We start from the raw sequence: 26,648 nt of genomic DNA on the forward strand, positions 1-26,648 counted from the left end.
ACAGGTACGTGGCGGATTTATAAATGATTAACATTCCAAGTAAATCCACGATCGAATAATCCTGGATCTAAAAAGTTGGAAAAATATTGGACTAATCTTGCAGAAAGGTTTGATTTTGCATTTTAGATATAAACATAACCATGCACTTTTTTAAAAATCAGCGCAGCTCATCAATAATGTAGGTACGTCTGTACGTCAATTTTGCATATATATTCTTACCCTTAGTCATGGACTTCTTAAAAGTAGCAGAAAAAATCAAGTCCGTACGTAATTTTTTCATAAAAGATATAAACATAACCATGCACCTAATTCAAAAAGCAGCACAGCTGATTATTACTAATTTACCGTCAGTCTGTACGTCTGTCCGTCATTTTTGCATAAATGATTCAAACATAACCATGCACTTTTTTAAAAAGTAGCAAAGCTCATCAATACACTTGTCCGTACATCTAAAAATCAATTTTATGGACGAAACAAAATCCTGTTTTTTGCACAATTGGCAAGTTCATAATTTTTTATTTTTATTTTTATCTATTTTTCATCTTTTTCATCACACTTTTTAAAAACAAGGATGACAACATCCTTTTTAAAAAGTAATCAAACATCTACATAATGATAAAAAGTCTATACTGGAAGCTTTATTTGGACGCACATTTCAAGACGTAAATGTATAGATATGCGACACAAAAAATCGTCCTAATCCAAATAGTCATTTTAAGGATCAATTTAAAGGACAAAAATCTGAACATATTATGCTTAAAATGAGTTTTCCTGTGATGTTTTTAGAGTTGCTAAGCTTTCAAGATTTTACTTTATTGTTATCGTAATCTCCGTAGTCTCTTTTTGTAGGTTATGGCACTGCTAAACATGGATGTATTATTACCTGGATCTGACAACAGATTTTCTCTAAACAGGTAAAACACGCAGCGGGCTAACATAACTGTTCCCCCATTCCACTCCCTTTACCCCATCCCCTCCATTTATACAGGATGAACAAACTGACCAATACGGGAGTTCTATGTTGGAAAGCAAAATTGACGACAATTTTCCCCCTGTAATAATATCCACGAATATTCTATATTCATTTTAAACATTTCAAAAAATGTTGTTTGAATACTTTCATCCTTCTTACAGGGAAACAAATAAAGCAACTTACGCCAGATTTAGTTACATTCTTTTTCTGATGCTAGCGGCTACGCCCCTAGAGGCTTCTAGGGACACTTTAAATGTTTGGTTTAAAAAAAATACGTGAAAGTTCTATGTTGCGTTCAAGTCTCTGCGATACATATCTATGTTGCGTTCAAGTCTCTGTGTGAAGAAAATGTGATTTCTCTTGGGAGGGTGGTGGTAACCTCCCCCAAAATAGTTCTAAACCTTCCCAGGACCTATGAGAAGCTACCCTGTTAAGGAGAACCCAATCGATTCAGCGGTTAGCAAGATCCTTTGGCACAAACAAACAGACAAACAAATAGACAAACACACATCCTGTTACTTTATTATAAGGATAAAATCCTTAAAATAAGACAAGAAAGACAACATCCATAAAATAAAATACACAAAAAGTCTACAAATAAACAATTGGCATTATACGTTATTCCTCATCACAATAGGAATCATATTCAAATCCTTATACTAAAGTAACAGGATGTTTGTCTGTTTGTTTGTCTGTGTGTCCGTACCAAAGGATCTCGCTAACCGCTGAACCTATTGGGTTCTCCTTAACAGGGTAGATTCTCATAAGTCCCAGGAAGGTTTATAACTATTTTGGGGGAGGGTACCACCACCCTCCCAAGAGAAATCACAAAAAAACTAATTTTTTTTTTACGTACTCGATTTTAAAAAGAGAGTTCAACGCCAACATTAACGTCAAACGCAAGATAGACATATTTTAAATATAAAAAAAAACATTTAAAGTGCCACTAGAGGCCTCTAGGGGCGAAGCCGCTAATTATTTATAACGGTTTCATTATCTCAAAATAAGCTCCAAAAATGACGTCATTTTTAAGTTTATAGAATAGTTTGAAATGAACAGAGCCATTCAAAAATTTTAAAATATAATATACAGAAAAATGATTTAGTATCAAAGAAGTTAAGATTTTAAAAAGAAGTGCATTTTAAGATTATTTTAGGAAAGCTTCTTATAGGTTCCGGTAACGTTATTATTTTTAAGTCTTAGATTTGTTGTTAATTTTTTCTGTTGCCCCTCCCATAGAGAGAAAGGGGACAATGGAATGATTATTACTCTGGTCCCCAAAGTTCTACTATAACGATTTCTTATTCGTTGACTTAACAACTTTGGGGACTTCGGTGAATTTTGATTGGTTTATTAATTAACTTGAGTGTTCAAACGTTTCTACCACTAACATTAATATATAGAAGGGGTAATTTTGTGTATCTTTATTGGGGATGGACATAAATTTATCAGTCATTGTCTTTTACATCCCCACGCTAGGGGCGAAGCTACTAGTGACCTTAAAAAAACAGCAAGAAATTGTACAATAACCTTTGTCAATTACAAATAAGTATATTAGAAACTTAAAACAAATCAAATCCTAGAAGCCTGGCAATGTGATCGAAATTCTTCAGGCATATAAAAGATAAGATACCAAAAAAAAATTTTTTGGCTGAAATAAAAGATTGGCTGATTGGCCGAAGTCTTGGGCTTAGATTTTTTTATTTTAAAATTCGTGTAAAATTGTCTTTGATACAATGCTATATGTGATTTATCATTATGGCTGAGAACCGGTTCTAATCCAGCAGTTATAAATCTGTTTCAAAGACATACGGGAAAATATTAAAATATTTCTCATGGTGCAGAATCGCTTTAATCCCTGAAAATTGCTTAATTTCCACTTCCCAGCTCCGCCACTCTAGAAAATTATGAATATTACTTGGGTAATAAATATATCTTGCCAACATTCTTATACATTCATATTGAACCTATTAACCCCCCCCCCCCCTTTTTTTGTTGAAATTTTGTGGTGCGAAAATCTAGGGGATATTAAAGACGCCAAGAGTGGTATTATTTTAGTGTCAGGGGGTGCATTCACCCCTCCTAGGTGTCAACCTATTCCGTCCTTTAACATGCAAATTGACTTTTTTACATCAACACCCCGTTTAGATGTTTAATGGGGGATGTAGACCCTTGTCAAGGGGAGTGTACATGAGAGGACTCTGTGAGGTGTCTATATACGCCCCTTTATTTTGCCAGGGGTGTCATACTCCCCCATTCTGTACGCGTCTGATTAAATTTCATTCACAATGTAGTAAAAGTAACAAGTTTTATTTAATTCCTTATATTCGACACCATTTGCTTCGCTTCAGGGAGGGCGAATATTTTTTAGCCGGTGCCTTCGGCACCTCGGGGCTAAAAAAACTAGTTTTAATCTTATAAGTGTACATTCCATATCCGCGGAAAGCCGTTTATAATACCATGCGAGAAATAACTATTCCAGTATGGCTTCGAAACTGATTAATATCCACTGGAGATTAGAACCGGTTCTCAGACATACTTTAGAAGCTATGTAAACCATCGCATTACAGACAATTTTCCATGAATATTAAAATACAAATCCTAAAATTAAAACCAGTTTTCTTAGCCCGGACCTTCGGCCAGACGAGACAAAATAAACTGGTTTTAATCTTATAATTTTTCATTTATATATCCGCGGAAAGTTGACTATAATATGATGTAATCTTTTTATCCCTATTATAGAATTGTATAAATACACACTAAAAATTAACAATAGGAGGGTTGGAAATAGGTCCAAACTAAAACTTAAGGATTTCTAAATTTCTACCAATAGCCAAAGCTCATAAGATAACGCAGTGGGTAGCAAATTTTGGTAGTTAAGATCTCAGGAATGTGTTACATTAGTCTTAAAATTAAATAGTAGAATATCAATATTTTTAAAAGCGAGACTTATCTGTAATTAGGGTCGGTCCGTCCATCCGGAACGGATAGCTTTTTCGTTAATTTAGGCATGTTAGAATTGTCCTATCGATTTCAAACTTTGCATTGCAACTCTAAAATCAAGTCCTAAAAATGTAAGTATGTCCATGAACATTATCCTGTATCAAGCAGTTTTACAAAAAATTTACTTACAATTTTGCTTCGACTCTTATACATTAACATTCTTATTATTCAGTCCTGACACTACACAAGTGTTAATGTCCGTTTGTCCAACCGTTTCATAGCTTCGCTTTTATGGATGTTGTCATCCTTGTTAAATTATATAATATTTGCTATTTACATATAAAGATAAGAAAATAACAAGGATGATCCATAAGTAGCGAAGCACAAAAAATCGTGGATGGGACTACGTAAAAGTGTATTTCTAAAATCAAGAATAGATCAAGTAATTAACACAAAACCTTGTTTTATTTTGTATGATGACGACGGTCAAAGTAGATTACATAAAAGATGCTCATAACAATGGAAAAAATATGATAAAAGGCAGTCTGACCGCCATTGTTGTTTTCTTAAAACGACAGAAAATTTGATTTTTATATCCTTAACTTTAAAAGTTTGGAAAATCGGACCATTTACATCAGAGATAAGGAAAATACTTGAAAATTTAAAAATAGCCAAAAACCTGCATAAAGGCGGTCTGGCCGTCATGGTTGTTTTCTTTAAACGACGGGAAATTTAATTTTGATATCTATAACTGAAAAGATTTTGAAAATCGGACCATAAACACTGAAGATATGGAGAAACATGTAAAAAATATATAAATAGCCAAAAACCTGCTAAAAAGCGGTCCTACCGCCATTAACGTTTTTTACTTAATTGTGCTCCTTAATGATGGGAATGTTGTCAAAAAATTTCAGCATTCTATCTTTTATAGGACCTGAGTAAATCCCATTTCTCCAGTTTGTCTCTGAAAAATATTAAAATAGCCCAAAACCTGCTAAAAAGGGGTCTGACCGACATAGATGTGTTATACTTATTTATGCTCCATATTAATAGAAATGTTGACAAGAAATTTCAGCTTTCTATCTTTTATAGGAGCCGAGAAAATCACGTTTCCCCCACTTTGTCTCAGACGGACGGACGGACATTTCGAATTATAGAGTAGCTTCGCTACTAATAATCATTTATTCATTTTTATACTTAAAAGATGTGTCATATCCGCGTGTGTGTGTGTTTGTGCGCGTGACTGTCTAAAAATATCTCACTGACCGCTTGACTATTTGGGTTCTTCTTAACTAGAAGCTTCCTATATATTATGAGATTATTTTTGTTTATTTGGGTTATCTTAACTTTGAAAAAAATCTTTGAGGAAAGTATAGCATGGACGTCCATAGGGTGTTGTTGGGATGAAGAGGTGTTTAACCCCACTCCCCCCAAATTTAATAGAAATATATTAGATCCCCCCCCCCCCCCACCTTATGTATAACTATTTTTAAATTACCCCAAAAAATGTAATAATTTTAGAAAAGTAAAACAAAATTTCCAAGCTTCATAAGCCTAACCCCTCACCTCCCTAATCTTAACAAAAAAAGGAAAAATCTATTTAACCCCAGGGATAAGGTATAACCTACAAGTGAAATAAATCTAAAATAATATTTGGGGGGCAAATGGAGAGGTCGTCAATTTTACGATGTGTTGCCCCCCAACGACAGCTGAAAAACACATATAGGTTTCATGTTTTTTCCCCGAATTAATTTCGTTATTGGTCACACTTATAAAAAAAACACCAACCAAAGATTTATTTATTCAATCTTAACCAGACAAATGCCATCTAGCTAAAAAATATGTGTAGATTTCAGATCTGGCAACCAGAAAATCCGCAGAAATCGCATTTACGAGATCCAAAAAAGTTTCATCAAAAAAAACCTTACACCAAAAATAACAACTTATAAATAAAAAGACGACTTAGTTTCTTTTTCCTGTTTAATACTAATATTGAAACTAATTCACAGGCATGCATGTTTGTTGGTATAGTACTTTTTTAGAAACCAAAATACAGACATATTCAAAACTACTATAGTGCATATTAGTTATTAGAAATATTATATTTTCTTTCTTGAATCAAAACAACTTTTTGTACATAAAAACCCGTAATGTCTTCATTATTGACACAAACATGCATGCTGCATAGTTGAAAAAATTCAGTCATTTAAAATTCTCATTAGAATACAAATCAAGAAATAAAAGTTATCAACTCCTTATGAGCTTTTTCTGTTAAATAAAATTTATAAAAAATAAAAGAGTTTAAAAAAAATAATGAAATAACATTGTTAGGTCAATAGTTGATATTAAAATAATCAAAAATTGTTTCACGTTCTTTTAAATAATTCTAGTAAAACATATATATGCTCAACAAAGGTTGTTTATAGTTATGAATTCTACCAAACTGATTTTTAAAAGGGGAAATAGTTTATGAAGATGACACAAAATGATTTGTAAAAATTACTTATTTTTTATCTTCTTTTTAATCTTTAATAGTTTTAACATTTTTTTTATGTAAGTGAATAATGTATTATTCAAACTTAAAGGATTTAATCTTTTTCTTTGAAATTTGTATGTCTAAACAGTGTAAATATTAAGTTCTTAATCACGAATTTTCAAATCATTAGATTTTAAGCAAGTTTATTACAGAAATAAACAATAATTTTGACCAATAAAAATAGCCACAAAAAGGCTTACTGCATTATAAAACTGGCTTAATTGTATAATTGCATTCATTTTGTTTAATTACCTTAAAAAATGAGTGTTTATATGCTGCCTTGGTTATAATCAAACCTAAAAGTGCTTTTTAGTCAGTGACAGAGTGAAAAAAAATATACCTTGTTTTATAGTTTTTGATCTCTTTTTTTATATACTTTTATCTGATTTGTATATCAAAATTAAAAAGTATTTATTTCTTAAGATATTCATACTTTGCTAAAATGCCTTGGTTACTTTTTGCACTATATTTGCTCTAAAAAGGATTCTTTATCTGACTTTCACATTTAAAATGATAGATTTTATATCAATTATTGTGTTGACTTTAATTAAAATCATAATTTCTATTTATATGCATTTTTTTATAATGAAATGTAATAATTGCCTTTTTTCATATATAAGGCGAAAAAACTGACACTGAAGATATTTTTTTTGCCTTATATATGCTCTTAACTTATAGATGAAAAACTTTTATAAAAAGATTTATTTAAAATATGTCATTTAGGGCATGAAATTAATTTTGCAAATTAACATTGCTAAATTTTGCAAATAACTTTTAAAAATGATTTCTGCGGATTTTCTAATTTACATGGGTGTTTTCTACACATTTTCCCCTTTCCAAAAATACCTTCCTCGTAAAGATTGACTTCAAGAAAGTATATACTTTCCGAAAATGAAATGTGTGGTATAAGCTGATTTAACCCCCATATTGAGCTATTGTATCAAAAATAATATCTATAAGTAGCGAAGCACAAAAATCAAAAATCAAAAAATCAGTCGGACAGCTATGAATGTTATAGACTTAAAGGGACTGTGAACGAGAAAATTTCTCATCAGATTATCAAACCTTAACATCATCTCATTCATATAATTTCAAAGATAGGGCAAAACTGTCTCTCGTTTCCTTAGAAAACGGCTTTTTCTGCCGATTTTTACTATGTCCAAGATTGAGGGGAAAATTTCCAGACTATGTAAATGTGCAGTTAATTGTCTTTTTTCCTTCTATAGCTAAAACTAAACTTTTTGACATGGTTCTCAATTTTTTCTAACAGTTAAGCTGACTTTTAACATAATCCTTGCTTTAAACCAATGTATAGTTACATAGAAATTGATAAAATAAGCAATATTTTTTATTTGATACCAATTACCAAATACAATAACAAAGCTAGAAACAGGTTATTTTATTAGTATCCAAGTAACTTTAGATGTCCCATCTCTCGCCCACCTTTAATTACAAATTTGTAAATAATAAAGGTGCAATATTTCTTTATAAACAGTCTGATAAAAGTATAAACTAATTCTCCAAAGTGGCTTATTTATTGTTCAACACAATAAAAAAGGTTATTATTAAACATTGACATTGCGCTGGTTATTTCACTAGTACCCAAAATTTTATGAAAAATTTTTTTAATCGTTGGCTTTAAAACTTTGGGGACTTTATTGATTGAACTTTGATTGGTTGGTTCATTTAGTTGAGTGTTATAACATTTAAACCACTTATTGTGATCTACAGAAGGGTTAACTTTTATATCATCTTGGGGTGGGGATGTACAACAATTTATCGGTCATTGTCTTATCCCTTTAGATCCTTGGTACAAATAAATAGGGTATTCATACAGTTCCGCATATTAGCACACGCGGATAGGTATGAATATCATATACAAGAGTTGGGCTCGATATAATTATCTCGCTGTTGGCTAGGTTTATTCAATGTTTTATTTACTTTCTTTTAGTTATCTGAATTCTTACTATTAACCCTATTCTTCCATTATCTTCTCCCTGATGATTTTTTTCTTTTAACTATTTTAGGATCTTAATATTTTTTATTTCAAATTATCATCCTGAAAGGGTTAAAATTTTTAGTTAACTGTTAAATTTTAGTTCAATATCTGACCACATTACGCATGTATCAAATTATTTTAAAACTAAGTTTTCTTTTCAGTGGCGTGCAAAGCACTTTGTCTAGGGGGGGGCATTTTGAAGATTTTGTAAAATTTTGCCCCCCCCTAAATCAAAGTGCCCCGGGGGGGCACTTTGCTTTAGGGGGGGGCATTTTGATTATATATATTAATTTTAAATAAGGGCGTTTTAAGGGGTGGGATTATTTGATTATGGGCCTCCTAGTCCTTATCCCTTCTTCCCCATCCCTATTTCCCATTTATATCCCCCACCTCTTCCCCCCCCCCATCTTTCTCCCCCATCCCTTCTCCCCACCCTGCAATGACCGAAGGGAAGGGAGCTAGAAAGCATCTTCGAAAAAATAGTACAGAAGAAAAATTAACCTTTCCCCCCCCCCCCTCCACCACAAAACATTTTTAATGGGTGGAAGGGGATGTTATAAAATCTCAGCAGAAAGGATGAATAACCCCATTAAAAAAAATTGGGGGGGGGGGAGATAAAAACACTCATTTTGGAAATAATTTACCAAAAATTAACCTAATATGAAAAAATGATATTAAATATTTCTTTATTGTTTGACAACAAGGATGACAACATCTTTAAGTAGCAAAGCACAAAAAAATCATTAATAAGAATACAGACAAGTAAGTTTAAAGAGCATCTGTTGAAATAAATATATATTCTAGGTAGAAAAAGTCACAAATCCTTTTTCCTGTATGTTGTGTGATGACAGTCAAAGTAAATTACATACTGGATGCCCGAAACAGCGAGAAATTTTATTTTTTTTAATATTATAATCCACAAAAAAATTTATCGTACCATAAAAACCAAAGATATAATGAACTGTGTAAAAAATTTTTAAAAAATTACTTGTCCTTTCATTGTGATAAAAAGTAGAAACCATTTGGAAGGGCGCGAAGCGCAAATTTTTTCTTCAAATATGCAGGGAGGGAGGGGTTTTTGGGCTATTTATTACACTAGTCCCCAATATTTCATAGCAGAAACCATTTGGAAGGGCGCGAAGCGCAAATTTTTTTCTTCAAATATGCAGGGAGGGAGGGGTTTTTGGGCTATTTATTACACTAGTCCCCAATATTTCATAGCAGAAATCATTTGGAAGGGCGCGAAGCGCAAATTTTTTTCTTTGAATATGCAGGGAGGGAGGGGTTTTTGGGCTATTTATTACACTAGTCCGCAATATTTCATAGCAGAAACCATTTGGAAGGGCGCGAAGCGCAAATTTTTTTCTTCAAATATGCAGGGAGAGAGGGGTTTTTGGGCTATTTATTACACTAGTCCCCAATATTTCATATAAAATTTTCTTATTCGTTGGCTCAAAAACTTGGGGACTTTAATGGAATTTTGATTGGTTGGTTAATTAAGTCAAGTTTCCATACATTTCATCCACTAATTGTAATCTATATAAGGGGTAATTTTGTGTATCATCATTGGGGATGTACAAAATTTCTTTGGTAAAAAGTTTATATTATACAAAATAAAATACTTCCTATAACCTGGTTTGTTATGTTCAGTGAAAAAAGATTATAACCTAATTTCTACACTAATTAAAAAATTTGGTAAGGTTAAATGAATAGTAACTGTCTGTTTGGCGCGAAGCGCCAAAAATTTTTTTTTTGATATTTCTTGATCTTTTTTTTGGAAACTGGGATAGTTTTGCTTTTTGTAGGGTAGGGGGCAAAAAGGGGCATTTTTGTTGACCAGGGGGGGGCAAAATGGGGCATTTTTCAACATTTAGGGGGGGCAGGGGGGGCGGTTGCTAGAAGGGGGCAGGGGGGGGCGTTTTGGTCGCTAGGGGGGGGCGATTGCCCCAAATGCCCCCTTCGGTTCGCACGCCACTGTTTCTTTTATTTACTATATTATAAACTTAAATTTTCTGCTTTATGGATAGAAATTTTATACTTCAATATAATTCAAATAGCAACATGAAATTTAAAAAAATAATTTATTCTTCATACAGTAAAATAATGAAACTTATCATTCTGGTCAATGAGAGTTTATTACGGATTAATGGAGCACTGAGTTTTTAACATTTTTCGCTTGGAAAACTTGAGCTCATATATAGACATTTATTTCCTATATAGATCTGTCATGGATCTTGATGCAATAAAGTAGGCTGTTTTGTAAATGTTAAAAATTAGAAGATTTCATTAAATAAAAGTTCCCACAAATATAAGTATTAAATAACCTCTGAGATTCAACCCTTTGTAGACAGTGAGGTATTTTTTTGTCAATAATACGAATTTAAATAGATCTTTATTATCTAATTACTACGTTATTAAAAAACTTATTTGCAATTTTATATCATGAAATAAATCCTTAATAGTAAGTAAATTGTTTCAACTATATATGACAAGTTAAATATCCCTACAAACATTGTAAGAAACAAAAACGTTCAGATTTTCCCTGTTTTTTCCTTTTTCCCTCCCAAAATACCATAAAATCAAGGCATTATTCCTGGATATTTTTGTTCAAAGGACGTTTTTGGTTGATCAGTGTAGTAAATGTGCTTAGAAAATGTTAATATTTGATAATCAGATGAGAAATTTTTACGTTCACATTCCCTTTAAGAGAATTGGCAACGGGTACGTACATAAAATCAAGACAAACCAAGAAAAAATTCTATATTTGTTAAACTATAGCATATACAAGAACCAGTATAAAGCTGCCCATTAAAGTCCCAACAACTTTTATTGGCCTTTTCAGAGATAAAGTGTCATTTAAAACATTCTTTATTTACTTATTTTCATTATCAAAAAAAAAAAATATAAAAATTCGCATAATAGCAATGAATAATTAATAATTATTGAAAAATTAAGTAAATATTTATTTTTACAACAGAATAACAATAAAATAAATTTTTACATTTATTTAAAATCATATAAAACCAATATTACAAAAAAAACACTATGTAGTAAAAATTAAGTAAAATGTATAAAAAAACAGTAACAATGCAATATTTACAAAAATGAAATATTTTTATAAAAAAAAAACTATTTCTCAGGGCTCGAAGCAGCTGCCATAAAATCTCCTAAAAGCAGCCAATGAATAGCTGTTAAAAATATAATAACACAGTAGTGGCTACCGAGCTTTGATTTAATTTACAATTCGAAAAGTGAATTTATTAGATTATAAAGATCTTTAAAATGATAAATAACATTTAAGATATTATAATTGTACAATAAGAATCTCAATTAAAGTAATTTTTACAGTATTAATCTTTGCTTTATTGTCAATCTATGTTATCTTTCTGTCTGTATACCACTATTCTAGCGGCTATGCTTCTGGAGGCGTCTAGAGGCACCTTAGGAAATGTGTTGGTGGGGGGGGGGGGGTGGGGGTGGGGAAAGTAGTCGATCCTCCACTATCAAGATAGCAATAAACAATATTTATTGAAGAGGGGGGGGGGGGTGTAAAATTTTTTCTAGGGGGCGATTATCTTCCCTTATAATAATAATGATAATAAAACTTCTCTGGACCGATAAGAAACTTTACTGTTAAGGAGAACCATTTTGACTCTTTGCTATGGACACAGAAATCCTGTTATTTTGAATAAATATATATGTATTTCAAATCCAACAAAGAAAAGTAATGGAATCATTTATATCCATCTATAAGACTTGTCTGTCTGTCTATCTAATTCTTGACAACTAGAGTGAGTCCATCCCCAATGTTCATGAGAACAGCTGACACTCTGGAGTCTTGAGAAATAAGTTTGTTCAGGCTCTTTATGTTCATCGTTCCCTCCGAGGTATCACTGAAAATAAGATCATATTATAATTCTATAACAAGATTGGTTTTCATATAAACTTATGCCTTCCTTAAATAAAAAAGAATTACTACCCTTTCGTGAAGAGACAAACCCAATAGAACGTTTTTAAAAACTTAAGTCAAAAAAAATTCGCTAGAAAATGGCCAAGATATGCCTAATTTCATATAAACACAAATGCATCCTACTACTTTTGTAGAAATACTTTTCTAATGGTTGTAGGTAAAAAAATCAATTCAATGGAAATCGCAAAGACATTGGATTGACTTAAAGACAAACATTCAAAAGCAATTCTTTTTGAGATCTTTGGGGCCAAGTTATGTAGTAAAGCCTCGCTAGTCCAGAAATCTAACTAGCATAATTTAAAGCAGCCACGAATATTAATATCTACTTCTGATAACCTTATAGAAATTGACTGACTGAAAAGTGATTTATAGAGTCATCTTAACAAGTGTTTTAAAAGACTCAATCATAGCTACTAGGCCGGTAGATAAACATCTTATTTAAAGCATTATAAACTGAAAAGCAGACGAACGAACATACAAAGTAAGTTAAAGACACTGCAAATAAAAAAACTTACTTTTCATCCAGCACCCTGCCACTCCAGAGAGTGTTGTCAAACGCGATCATACCATTCTTTCTAATCAGCTTGAGACACAGCTCATAATAGTTGGTATAGTTTGGCTTATCTGCATCTAAAAGTAGACATACATACATAAAAGCACTGAAACGGTAGGACAAACGGACATTAACACTTGTATAGTGTCAAAACTGAATAATCAGAATATAAATGTATAAGAGTCGAAGCAAAATTGTATGTAAAGAAGGCATCTTAACTTTTTTTATAGCTAGCCGGTTCTTTTAGTAAGTAGTAGATGTAAAATTTTTCATAGAATTCAGATATGCAATCGTTTTTTTTGTAGACCTCTTATTTTTAAAGTAATTTAAGTTTTTTTTAAATTAAGTCGATTTTAAGGTACTAAAACGCAACAAAAAAAAAGGAAGAAAATGGCCATTATGAACAAAAATAGTAAGATCTTTAATTTGACACCTTACTTTTTGAATTTTGTCAGGTAATTATTGAAAAAATCGATTGAACATTGAAAAAAAGGAAAAAAAAAAAAAAAAAAAAAATGGCCTATTATATTTTTTTGTACAGGCAACACTATCTTCATCCCCTCTTTACCCCCTTCCCATTTTTATTCTCAATTCAAGAAATAATATGTATAATATAATATAATATTTTCATATAATTCCTTTTATTGTAGTTTATATACTATATTGTAAACTTTTTATTTCAATTTTGCTTAGAATGGATTTGTAATATTTTTCTCATTCTAACAGTATATATAACGCCTATTTCTTATGCCTGGGTAATGATAAAATTAGGTTCAAAGTTTTTATTCTCGTGGGTTTAAAAAAATCGATTTTTTCAATAATTACCTGACAGAATTGAAAAAGTAAGGTGTCAAATTAAAGATCTATTTTTGTTCATAATGGCCATTTTCTTTCTTTTTTTTGTTGCATTTTAGTACCTTAAAATCGACTTAATTTAAAAAAAAAAAACTTAAATTACTTAAAAAATAAGAGGTCTACAAAAAAAACGATTGCATATCTGAATTCTATGAAAAATTTTACATCTACTACTTACTAAAAGAACCGCCTAGCTATAAAAAAAAAGTTAAGACGCCTTCTTTGTTAAAAAACTGCTCGATACAGGATAATGTTTATGGACATACTTGCATTTTTAGGACTTGATTATAGAGTGGTTTCGCTTATAATATTGTACTTATCCTAGGAATCAATATACCAAAAATCAGATCAATCGGATAATTAGATCTCATAAAAATTTGTTGTTAAAAAGTTAAAATCAACATTTTTAAAATGGACGTATGGACGTAATGATCATAGAGTTGCTACGCTTTCTAAATCGTACCTAACTACTACAGGAATCACCATGCAAAGTGGATAGGACAATTCTAACATGCCTAAATTAACTAAAAAAAGTATCCGTTACGGACGAACCGACCCTAATTATAGAAAAGCGTCGCTTTTAAAAATTATAAGTGATGCTACTCTATGAGTCACTTGTATCTGTTACTTTGAGTAGCCCAGCAGGGTTAGGGCAACGCAGGTATAGGCCCTACAGGTTTGGTTCCTTTCTTATTTATGATTCATTTTAAAATTGAGAGGAGGGAGGTGTTTCAAGAGGAGAAGTTTTAATATGTTTTCAGAATGCCTAAAAAAACAGCTCTATTTATTTTCATTTGAATTCAATCAATATCATTTAACATTATATACATAATTATTGCATTAATTATAAACAAAATTGTCCAGTTTTTGCAACAAAATACAAATAAAGTGTTTACCTATAAATGCAAAATCATAAGTTCCCTCTTCACCACTATCAATTCTTTGCTGGAGGGTTTCAGTTGCTGGAGCCAGTACCAGCTCTACCTGCAGATCAAAACAATATTAGTTTTAATTTTAAAAGAAAGGTATTATAACACAGGGGTAGCTTTTCTTACAATAAATTCTACAAAAAATCACGAAACCTTTTAAAGTTTTCTACAAAAAATCACGAAACCTTTTAAAGTGTTTCATTTAACTAAAAATGGGTGGTTTAGAAGGGTAGGGAAAGGGGTTGTTGGGAAAATTTTCCATTACAATTGTTTGTCAGAATATCATTCCCTTTCCCCTGATTATTACCTAATTTGGGCGGGATTCTCCTACGATTTCAAGTAATCATCTAGAGAACCCAAGGGCATCATCCGCTTGTAATGCAATACTCTAACGCGCACTGGTGGATATTGGCTTAAGTAGTACGGATTGTAGTGTCTGACAGCACATCTAGGATAATAAATATATTACCTTATTCCTGACGCCAGCCTCCTCCCAATATTTCTCAGCCCTTTTGGTAAACTCTTCGCTTACATCACAAGCTAATACTTTTCCATCCTACAAGCAATAACAACTAAATTTAAGGCGTATTAATGGATGTAGGTCAATTAGGTTGCTATTTCCCCTTTTATTTATTGGTCAGTTCGTTTATCCAGTAGGAGAGGAGGGGATGGGTAAAATGGGGGATATCATTATTTTAGTCCGCTACAAGCTTCACTTTATTAGAGAACATGAAAATCTAGTGTAAGATCCAAGTAATAATAAATCCACATTTTGAGCTAATTTGATAAATATTATAACTATAAATCTAATATCTATATGTGTTTTATTGTTATTTTATCAATTGATTTCATGTCCTTCTAAACCCTGAACCACTTCATTATGCAATCTACATTTTCCTGGATATTTTGTCTATGGTAGTCCATAAGTGTACAGCTTTACAGTACATCGTTTCTATTTGTTAAAGCAACACGTATGTTAAAAGAAAAAGATTCTTTTTAAAGTAAAATGCTTATATATCAATCAAAATCTAAATTTTTTGATTTTTTACTGATCCACTTCATTATGCAAACTAAAAGAAAATCAATGGGAAAACGTTTGTTTTGCACTTTTCTCCACTTTTAAAAATTGATTGTGATAAAATAACAATTTTTTAAGGGATTTATGCATTATTTTTAATGAAAAACAGTTTAAGGTAGATTTTAATGATTTTTTCTAAATAAGAAATAATTGAAAAAAAGAAATTCTATCCCTATCACTTTAGAGGACAGCTGCCGACCCCCAGTCTTATGGATGAACCTAAATACATGTTAAAGATAAAAATTACAGTGAAAAGTATACAAAAATGTTTTTAATGTGTTGAAAAAATCCATTTTAAAATCTTGATTTTGAGGATGATGGCCTTTAAGATGCTCTTACTGGTGGGGATGGTGAGCTAAATGTTATCTAAGTACATGACCATTACAACAACTTGTCTATTAACCTATGTACCGTTTTTTGTAGTCATAGCAGCCTCCAATGGAGCCTCTCAACATGAAATATAACCATTATCTAAAAACTACATTATTTACTTTATGAATTTTAGTAATTAAAATTGCAATTTTTTTCTTTTTTAATATTGCTTGGCTGGAGGCTGCTATGACTACAAAAATTGGATCATAGTTTAATATATAAGTTTTCATCATGGGCATGCACTTTGATAACATTTAGCTCACCATCACCAATAGTAAGAGCATCTTAAAGGCCATCATCCTCAAAATCAAGATTTTAAAATGGATTTTTTTTAACACATCAAAAACATTTTTGTATACTTTTCAGGGTAATTTTTATTTTTAACATGTATTTAGCTTCATCCATAAGACTGGGGGTCAGCAGCTGTCCTCTAAAGTGATAGGGATAGAATTTCTTTTTTTCAATTATTTCTTATTTAGAAAAAATCATTAAAATCTACCTTAAACTGTTTTTCATTAAAAATAATGCATAAATCCCTTAAAAAATTGTTATTTTATCACAATCAATTTTTAAAAGTGGAGAAAAGTGCAAAACAAACGTTTTCCCATTGATTTTCTTTTAGTTTGCATAATGGAGTGGATCAGTAAAAAATCAAAAAATTTAGATTTTGATTAATATATAAGCATTTTACTTTAAAAAGAATCTTTTTCTTTTATCATACGTGTTGCTTTAACAAATAGAAACAATGTACTGTAAAGCTGTGAACTTATGGACTACCATAGACAAAATATCCAGGAAAATGTAGATTGCATAATGAAGTGGTTCAGGGTTTATATGTTTTTACTCTCTCATTATGTGTCTTTTTGTTTAACTGCCTTTTTTCATCTATCTACCTATCTGGCTGTTAAATTATCTATGTATCTACCTCAGGTAAAGCTAGGGCCGCAGCCAAACTGCTAGCTCCAGTAAATACTCCAACATCAATAACCTTTTTGGCTCCTAGGAAAAGGAAAAGTATAAAATTCTTTAGAAATGACACCTTGACTTTTTTTGTAGACATTGATAGAATTTTGGGGTAAAGTCCCTTTCGTGGCAACGCCTCTTAAGGGGCGATTCGTTGTATTTTCGAAATGGCCTTTGATAGGTTATTTTATATACTAGATTATATTGGTTTAGATGATTGCCCCGCAGGGGCTAGAAATAGGAGAAAAGCTACTGTGAAAATAAGAAGAATTGCCCCTTAAAAAGCGTTGCCACGAAAGGGACTATACCCGAATTTTGTGACTAAATAGATCACTAAATGCTAGGGGCTTAATCACTAGTATGACTTTTGTAGCAGCTGCCCTACTAAAACGCCAAGAGGGATTATTGGCAGGAATAAGGTATAACCAACAAGCAAAATAAATCTAAAATAATATTTGGGGGGCAAATGGAGAGGTCGTCAATTTTACGATGTGTTGCCCCCCAACGACAGCTGAAAAACACGTATAGGTTTCGTGATTTTTTTCGAATTAATTTCGTTATTGGTATAAGCTGGATTATTGGACTATTAACTAAAAAGTTAAATTTTGATTATTAGATTTAAAACAAATAGTGCCCAAACTTTTCAACCAATAATTTTAATCAACAGAATGGGTAATTTTGTTAATCATCCTTAGGGATTTACATTAATTTATCGTCCATTGTCTTATCCCATAAGTTCCCTGAAATCAAGGGTTGGGCTGAATTTCCGGTTTGGCCGGATATCTGGCTAAATTATAATGCCGGATATCCGGCGTTGGCCAGATATTCGGCCAGACACTGGATATCCGAAATTTGAAATCAGCCGGATATCCGGTCAAAAAAGTATCCGGCCCAACCCTACTAAAAACTTACCCATATTTCTAATAAACAAAGCATTGAGGCTCACAACTTCAGGTGCACCCATCATTCTATACTAAATCATTACAAGTGAGGGGAAATTTGACTAATCTCCATTTTATGTTGTTTAAATAAGAAAAGTAAAAAAAATCTTTTTTATCTAGACGATATCTCTTGAGGGTGATGGTAAACTCTTCAAAAATTGTTAAAAATTTTCCATGGACCCGTGAGAAGCTATGTTGTAGAGGAGAAAAATGTCGTTACAGCGAGATCCTTTGGTACAGACACACAGACAAACAATTATTTATCCCTTTGTTTATTTCTTAACTGACTTAATTTGTGATTTTTTATTTCAATTTTTTTTTCTTACTTGGGTCATTTCCATGGTTTCTTTGGCCAATTTTTGTTGAACTGGATGCATTGGCGTTGAACTGTTTATACAGTAATTCAACAGCGGATTTTCTTGGTAGTAGCTTTTCCTATGAAATAATTAATATTTTCTAGTGTAGATACTCTATAATTAAAAGCTAAATATACTGTTTATTTGCTGAAAGTTTCTTAACTAACTACCAGCCAATTAAAACATGGAAGTTTAAATAACATATGTTTATCATAAAATTATCAAAATCAAAGTATATCTTCAAATTAAAAATTCTACATATTTACTTACTTTACTTCGGTTGACATTTTGACACTATTCTTGACAATTTTCTGAAATTATAATTCCGATATAGTGACGTTTACGTTTAGTGTTCCTGGTATCGATTATCTTTAAAAGCGTATCAACTTTAAAGGATGCTAGCTGCCAAAGGGTTTAATGTACATGGCATGCCCGCACTCTGTGTTAACCGTTTTAGTCGCTAAAAATAATCTGGAATAGTCAAATGATGCACAGAGAAAGCTTCACTGAAGAAAAAACGCGTAAAATAAGTCTTTTTTAACTGCACTAGATCCAATATTTTATTTTTAATTCAAAACACTTTAATAACTTTGAAAAATCATGTGCTAATGTTTTGTTCTGAAATGTGTACATAGAACTGACATTATATTTATCATTTTCTTTTAACAAGGATGCCATTATCAAAGAGATTTCGGAATTAATTTAAGACAATTTTATCTTACATACTAAGTAACTATAACTCAAATCCTAAATGTTTTTTTCATTTGTAAAATACATATAAAGTTGCTTGTTAGTCAAAATTAGAAAAAAAGTAATTATATAGCAGCTCCGCTTCTGAAACTTGATTCAAGCAATAATAACAACGATAATCTACAATACATAGAAGAACGATATCTGTCCGTCCGTCTGTATGTTCGTTCGTTCCTCTGAACATATGAGGTTGTGCTTTTCAGGGAATATATCCACTGGTTACGTGATGGTTTTAAGCTTTTTATTAGGGGAATAAAACAATTTTTCGGGGCTAACAAAACTGGTTTTTATTGTGTATTTTTTCATTTTAATATCCAAGGAAAGCTGTCTTTAATTATTTAATTTCCTATTGGGGCGAAGCCACTAGTTTTTACAAAAAAAGTAATTTTTAAGTAGCGTAGCAACAATAAGGTAGAATCTTTGATAGATATTTTTTTTACTAGCGGCTACGCTCCTAGAGGCTTCTATAGGTACTTTTTTTTCAAATATCTAATTTAAGAAATAATTGTCTATGTTGCGTTTTATTTGTTTATTTGTGATTTCTCTTGGCAGGGTGGTGGTACCCTCCCCCAAAATAGTTTTAAACCTTCCCGGGACCTATGAGAAGCTACCCTGAAAAGAAGAACGCGATTGGTTCAGCGGTTAGCGAGATCCTTCGGTACAAACTAACAGACAGACGGACATCGTTTTACTTTGTATTATAGATAACTAACATAATAAAATGATAACTAGAATTGACAAGCTTGTTTGATTAAGCCTAGTCTAATACTGCACTGTATAATTTTATTGATATGTTATCTAAACTTGTTAAATATACATATAGTCCAATATATAGATTCTTTAATTGCTTGTTTTCCATCTAAAAAAGGAGAAAAAATAGACTACGACCCTAGAGGCTCGGGGGAGGGGAGATTTTTTGTGGGAGCGTTTTCTGATTGAAGAGTTGGTACCCTCTCCATATAAAGTTATAAACCGTTCCTGGATCTATTAGAACCTTAACAATAAAGGGGGGACCATATCGGTCCAGCGATTGTCGAAATCTTAAGCTACAGACAGATTATTTAGATAGACCTCCTATTACTTTTCTGTAAGGATTACATAATCTGTCATATGAATTTTACAAGTGTACAGTTTTTAAAGTATTATGTTAATATAAACAAAATTATATGTATGTAGAGAAAGATACGTTCATATATGGCGTAGCAACAGTAATGATTCATAAGGAGTCAGTCACTACTAGATCAACTGTTTCAATTTCAACTCTTCTTTTCATTCCTATTAAAAATAGATTTATTCTTAAGCTACGCTACGTTTTTCTACTGGTCTAATTTACTGGTTAAATCGGATCTTGGACAAAGTAGCTTCGGACAAAGTAGCTTCAGGACAAAGTAGCTTCCGGACAAAGTAGCTTCCGGACATTTACTTAAGAAAAGTAGCTTCTAATGGTAATAAAGGTTATGGCCGCAGCGCTCGGCCCCCTGGCCTGCCTAGCCGCGGGCGCTCGGCCCCCTTGCCTATAACCTAACCTAACCTAACCTATGTATGAATGTTCAATGTACATTAACTTCTAATTTTATTGAAAGCAAACAAAACTTTAACAATTTATATTTATAATCTGATCAAATTACAATTACAACTACAATTGTAGTTAACTATTTATGTTCAATGTTCTTTTCTTCCATTAAACATCGCCGCGCATGCCATACATGAACTCCTTGATGTTAGCCTTCTTGAATTTCGTCAGAGCGAGCCGCAAGTTTTCATATCTTGCCGATATCCTGTTCTTCCGTCCAGGATTGTGGACTTGCCCACCACCTCCTCCTGGAACTTAGTCCTAGCTAGGGCATCCTCGGCCTTGAACCCACGAATTATGCGTAGAACATTGTGGTTTGTTCTATGAGAACTGTTAAAACGTGCATTCCAACTTTCAACTGAGTTATTGGTGGTTGGTTCTTGGTTAATAATCCTAGTGTAGATGTTCCACATCGTAACAGGGAACCTTGGATTCTTGCGGACACCCAACCTGTTCTTCTGGCCAATGTAGGTGGATTCTACATAAAACAGATAGTTGTCCACATCTGTTACCTCGTCAAAATGTTGCTCAAAGTATTCCAGTACAATCTCTGTCCAGGCATAGCCAACATCTTGTGGAGGAACCAAGGCCAAGGTATAAATCAAATCTAAGCCAACCTGAAAGTTTTCATCATCATTGAATAGCCGGACACATCCTTTATCCTGGACATTGGAGTATAGGGTTTTTATCCAATGATAAAAAACATCCATAAATGCCTGCGTCTGGAAATGTGTTTCTTATGGACTTTATAACACTGGCTTCAAAGTCAATGCCTATGGCTGTTGGCTTGTGGTTGGTGACATCAGCCAACACCTTTAAAGCATGGTCGTAAGTTGTAGATAACTTGTCAGGCAGAAGCATGAATGCTGCAGGATATACTTTCTCACAAGGATCTCCACCTGAGCCAAAGACGACATAAATCTGAGAAAACATATCAGGTACAGTTTCAAATGTCCCGTCCATGGCCCAGGCGGTGCTGTTTGCCAGAATTCGCTTTCCAAACGGTGACATAAAAACCATGGCAACTCCATTTTCATTTAAATGCTGTGACGAAATAAGAAAGCTTTCTCCATTATCTAGCTGTGTGAACTGGGTTGGCAGGTGAAGGAGATCCTCGTACGAATCTGGCAGCAAATATTCTCCCAAGGTCTGGCGCCTAGAAAAAAGAATTGATTTTAAAGTAATGGTTTACACTGCAGGCCCCACATAACAACCTAGCCTTTAGTAGTACTTGAACCCTCTTTATTCCCACATATTTTTTTTATATATTTAAATACTTATTACAAGGCTAATCTATATTTTATAAAAATGAACTGCCTACCTTGCTCTATTTATGGCCTTGGACAGTGTATCAGATTTAGATGATGAAGTAGCCACTGCCATCGAATCAGTTTGTAACTTTGTAGCCACCTCAGCCAGCACAACTCTTGTAGAAAGGGTGGGGTTTCTAGCTGCATTTTGTATCGCCTCTTTTTCAAATTCGTTGACTTTTTTTCTCATAAGCTCACTGGAATGCGTGTGTGGTCCCTTAAAAAATAGTAAACATAGGTTAGGTTAGGTTAAAGGCAAGGGGGCCCAGCGCCCGCGGCTAGGCAGGCCAGGGGGCCGAGCGCTGCGGCCATGATCAATAACAACAAAAATATAAGTAAAATATCTTAAAAATTAATTTAAAAGAGTTATTAAATACTATTGTCTAGTCCAACTGCTATACATATAAATATAAAGCTAATAATCACCAAACCTCGCTAATAATATATATTTTTTATGACCTGAGATAGAATACTGTTAACAAAAAAATGTAAAAGAAACTTACTAGAATGGATACGATGCGTTGAACACCATCTTTTACTTCTGTTGTTGCTCGAGCATAACACTTTTTTGCTTTTTCTTGGCTGCACATCCAGTAAATCTTTGTTCCTTTTACTTGCTTACGCCTGTAGGTATACTTATGGTCGTCTTGGAGAAGCTCAGTCTTCATCTGGGAAAGCACAAATTTAGCCAAGCTTCCCTCCATTTTAAAGATGTGAAGATGACTAATTGTTTGTAATCATAAAATTCGATGATTTTACAAAAAGTGCATCGTGGATTTTACTAAAAATGGTTCGGCGATTTTTTTTATAATTATCTATTTTATCTATTAGAAGCTACTTTTCTTAAGTAAATGTCCGGAAGCTACTTTGTCCGGAAGCTACATTGTCCTGAAGCTACTTTGTCCGAAGCTACTTTGTCCAAGATCCGTTAAATCTACATTTATTCCATTTTAAATTCATATTTTTTTCTGCAGCGTTGTGGAGCCGGAGTCGCTATATTTTGCTGGAGCCGTTATTTTCGTTCAAAAACGGTTCCTCCGGCTCCGGGTTAGCTTAAAAAAAAGAGATTGTTTACTAATTATAATTTGGTAACTCTGTTGTGTCGTGTGTAAATGCCCCTTTTAAGTTTTTCAAGTCCATTTTTATCAAAAATTGAACTTTTATAACCTTCAAAAAACTAAAAATAGCCTTGGCAAAAAAACATGTTGAGTTTTTCTTTGTCGGAGCCGGAGACAAACCCGGAGCCGTTGTTTTCACAGACGGCTCCGCAAAGCTGTTTTTTTTATATTTTTTGTTCAGTCGCGATTTTACTCTGAGTAGAATTGTTTTTTTCGGGAAGTCTCCTTTTTGAAGGTAAATAAACATTTTAATGTCATTAAAATCTATTGCGGTTTTGATAAGTAAAGTGTACTGTAAAATATAAAAATATGTAGGAAAGAAACGAAAAAAGATTTAAAAATTATTTATGCAAGTGTAGTTTACTGATAGTAGCATCCCAAATTTCTTTTCTAAATGTGCCTATTTTTTCGTTTGATTGTGTTTTACTCTAGGTTTAAGATGGGTTATGGCACCGAAGGTTTGGACCCGAGTTTGGAAGATATCTGTGTAATTAAAATTATGTAAAGTTCAAAATATTAATTAGAAAGTTATTAAAACGCCTACTTAAACAAATAAACACTTTCTTATAAGCTTTTACCAAGAACAAAATGTTTAGTTTAATTGAATTAATTTAATAGCATCCTCATACGTGGATGAGTCGACCATCCTCTTTTCAGTTTTAAAAATGAGAAAGCAAAAATATTAGGTGGGGGCTTATTTTCTTTCTATGGACGATTTTTCTTGTGAGGGTGGTGGTAACCTCCCACAAAATTGCTGTAAACCTTCCCAGGACATTGACATTGCAAAGGAGAACCATATTGGTTCAGAGGTTAGCAAGATCCTTCGTCACAGACAGACATCCTGTTACTTTTATATAAGAATTTAAAAGAAAAACTAGGAATTGTGACGTTTTTTAACTCATCAAAAGGTACAAGTACTTGTAATTATTAGTCATTATAAAATCTGAAATAATATGAAAAAAATAAACATATTTTAGAAAATAAAAAAATATTTATTCAAATTTCTTTAATAACAGCAGATTTTTAAAGGATTTTCTGTAGATACACAACGTGAAAACGTCGATGGGCATTGGACTATTAACTGCTGGAAGCTACCGCCTTTCCTCCTTTTGATTTCTTCCTGTCAAAGGCTATCCTTCGTTGGGTCATCATTCTAGAAAAATTTTAATGTTAGATAAAAATATAAACATCAACGGTTATGACACTATGAGAAAAGTCTCTTGGGCTTGAAAGTAAATGATTTTATAGCAACTCATTTTATTCTCAAAAAAATATTGGGGATATCAGCTCTTTTTTGAGGATTATTAAGGTAGCCTTTAAAATCAGATGAAATCCCCCCCCCCCAAAAAAAAAATTAAGTTGTTACAGCTACCTAGGTTATAAGACAATTTTAAATAGGAATAATGGAGAAAATTATGATAGAAATGTCATAAATTAGCGATATTACTCAAAACCAATAGTTAGCAAAAGAAATACACCTTCAACTCTAAAAAAAAAAGTTATACTTCAGCTTTTTCTATCCATGGGTAGCACAGCTACTCAACAATAAAACCTACTTTGAAATCTTCTGTCTTGCATCTTTCTGTTTCCTCATTTTCCTGGCCTCAATTTCTTCCTTCTTCTGGAGGAATAACTTCATTCTCAACTTCTTCTCCTCGTTCAGCTTTTTCATCTATAATTAGAATGTATATTAGTTATTTATCGCATTGTATTATAAACAGCTTTCCGCGGATAAAAAAATGTATAGATAAAATGGATGTATAAATGTCAGTGTTGGATGTATATTCAACATGTGTTTAGATTAGGCAGACGTATTTTTGCCGTTCATGAATGTATTATTGACAATATAACAAATATGTTAGATTTAAGTTCAGGGGTCTATATTCTGCACAAGATTCATTTTAACCCCCTTCCAAATATTCTTTTAGGTTTTTTTTCACCAAGGAGGAGGAAAAAATGAAAAAAAAAATGTTTTCAGTTCTCCAAATTTTTACATCCCCCCCCCTTCAGCAGGGTCAACTTTGCAGAATATACACCAATGGGTAAGTTTTCCAGGTGTTTCAATATTATTGTCAATTGTACATATAAAAAAACGCTGGTTATGACGCAGTTTGAACCAAGAATTGAACCATTCCCCTTTGAAGCGGATGCGCTACATCTTAAACTACAGTCGCGGGTTCATCAAAGTTCTGGATTGTATTAAATCTTGCTATTGCAACCTATGTCCAACTTAACAAGAGCAAATATACCCACCTTATCACCGTGCAGAGTTCTCAGCATCTTGAATGCCTTCTCAATCTTGTGCTCCTTGCGATCCAGGATAACAGCAACTCTCTCAGCATCAGGATTAAACTAAACAAGATTAGTGTTCATGGAAACTTATGCATTTCACAAATGAAAATAAAAGAAAACTGCCATTTTATGTAAAAAGACAAAACCGAGGGAACGACATAATAGTTATCGCATTGAAAGTTGTCTGTAATACGATGTAATATGATTATTTCTAGTATGACTGAAAACGGGTTCAAATCTTGCAGATATTATTTGGTTTCAAAGCCATAATGGAAATTCATTTTCCATTGCTCTTGCCCCCAAAAAATTTCAAAATCAGATTAGTCTCAAAAACGCGCGGTTAGAGCTATACTAGGTACACAACGAGAATAAAATTCTTATTAGAAAATATATTTCGCTTTATTCAAACCTTCTCAATTCTAATCGTTTGAGAGTTTTTTTACAACTGGATCAGAAAAAATCAGATTAAAAACAGCCAAGCTATAATCTTACGCGATAGACAAATTTGTGTTTTGATATTGCAAAGCAGGGAACGTAAAAAAAGATTTGGAAGACTATTGTTTTGGAGTTCCCAAAGATTATACAAATGACAAGAAAGCATTATTTTTTGTATTGTTGGAAAAACTGAAAACCTGTTTTGATTGAATTCTAGACTCTGCGGGGTAATTTCGCTTTGTGCTTTTTAAACATTTTTTTCTACCTATCCTTATCTAATATAAGCCACAGAAATACATGAAAATACAAAAATAACAAAAAAGGTTATACATTACCTTGATATGGCCAGCTTTTGGTTTAAGACTAATAGGCAATTCTGCTTGAAGTTTCTTAGGCACCTAAAATTAATATAAAGAGTCAATTTTTTTATCTATTTTTATAAAAAAAATGCGACCTCGTATCATAAAAATCTTGGCAAAAAGAATCTTGAAGGATAAAGCAAAGGAGAAAATTACCCCATCTGTAAATCAAAATTAATGGTACCTAGAGAAGTTAAGACACAGCTAATTGTACAACTCGATAAAGATTTAACAAAATCCAAGGGATGGGGGGGGGGGGGTGGTTAATCACCCCTTTACCAAATAAAAAAGCTTGGACGTCCTTGTCCTTATGATATAAAGATTACCCCCCACCCCCACAAAA

General features: G+C 32.6%; 4 protein-coding genes across 4 annotated transcripts in view; 1 reads left to right on the forward strand and 3 right to left on the reverse strand.

The window, feature by feature from the left end:
• Positions 1 to 26,648, forward strand: part of LOC145334047 (uncharacterized) — a 344,996-nt gene that overhangs the window by 251,268 nt on the left and 67,080 nt on the right. The gene's annotated exons all lie outside the window — the stretch shown is intronic.
• On the reverse strand, positions 12,082 to 18,883 carry LOC145333959 (putative caffeoyl-CoA O-methyltransferase 2). The gene is made up of 8 exons (XM_080179218.1): positions 18,739 to 18,883; positions 18,439 to 18,547; positions 18,084 to 18,144; positions 17,134 to 17,207; positions 15,228 to 15,314; positions 14,726 to 14,813; positions 12,937 to 13,051; positions 12,082 to 12,344 (listed from the first exon to the last, which is right to left on the reverse strand). Exons 1-8 carry the CDS (start codon positions 18,753 to 18,755, stop codon positions 12,224 to 12,226), a joined length of 672 nt encoding a protein of 223 aa, XP_080035344.1. The 5' UTR covers positions 18,756 to 18,883; the 3' UTR covers positions 12,082 to 12,223.
• Positions 19,885 to 22,965, reverse strand: LOC145334053 (uncharacterized). Its single transcript, XM_080179332.1, has 3 exons — positions 22,605 to 22,965; positions 22,113 to 22,318; positions 19,885 to 21,947 (listed from the first exon to the last, which is right to left on the reverse strand). The coding sequence occupies exons 1-3, from the start codon at positions 22,803 to 22,805 to the stop codon at positions 21,449 to 21,451; spliced, it is 906 nt and encodes a 301-aa protein (XP_080035458.1). The 5' UTR covers positions 22,806 to 22,965; the 3' UTR covers positions 19,885 to 21,448.
• LOC145334046 (ribosome biogenesis protein BMS1 homolog) overlaps positions 24,191 to 26,648 on the reverse strand; it is a 31,995-nt gene continuing 29,537 nt past the window's right edge. The window contains exons 36-39 of the mRNA XM_080179324.1: positions 26,282 to 26,344; positions 25,473 to 25,571; positions 24,776 to 24,891; positions 24,191 to 24,372 (exon numbers count right to left, since the gene is read on the reverse strand). Coding sequence (XP_080035450.1) covers positions 24,297 to 24,372; positions 24,776 to 24,891; positions 25,473 to 25,571; positions 26,282 to 26,344 — 354 coding nt within the window. The 3' untranslated portion in view covers positions 24,191 to 24,296. The remainder of the gene's footprint in view (positions 24,373 to 24,775; positions 24,892 to 25,472; positions 25,572 to 26,281; positions 26,345 to 26,648) is intronic.

This window comes from Acartia tonsa, chromosome 12 (assembly GCF_053477335.1).
Source record: "Acartia tonsa isolate MP-2025a chromosome 12, ASM5347733v1, whole genome shotgun sequence".
Lineage (NCBI taxonomy): Eukaryota > Metazoa > Arthropoda > Copepoda > Calanoida > Acartiidae > Acartia > Acartia tonsa.

Excerpts from the sequence above, each read along its gene's own strand:
- LOC145333959 (XM_080179218.1), bottom strand. Across the intron at positions 15,315-17,133 it reads CGGCCCTAGCTTTACCTGAG|GATGGAAAAGTATTAGCTTG; the intron begins GTAGATACATAG and ends TATTGCTTGTAG. Across the intron at positions 13,052-14,725 it reads TTATGATTTTGCATTTATAG|ATGCAGATAAGCCAAACTAT; the intron begins GTAAACACTTTA and ends GTCTACTTTTAG.
- LOC145334053 (XM_080179332.1), bottom strand. The coding sequence starts at position 22,805 with ATGGAGGGAAGCTTGGCTAAATTTGTGCTTTCCCAGATGAAGACTGAG. Across the intron at positions 22,319-22,604 it reads AACGCATCGTATCCATTCTA|GGACCACACACGCATTCCAG; the intron begins GTAAGTTTCTTT and ends CTATTTTTTAAG. Across the intron at positions 21,948-22,112 it reads AAGGCCATAAATAGAGCAAG|GCGCCAGACCTTGGGAGAAT; the intron begins GTAGGCAGTTCA and ends TCTTTTTTCTAG.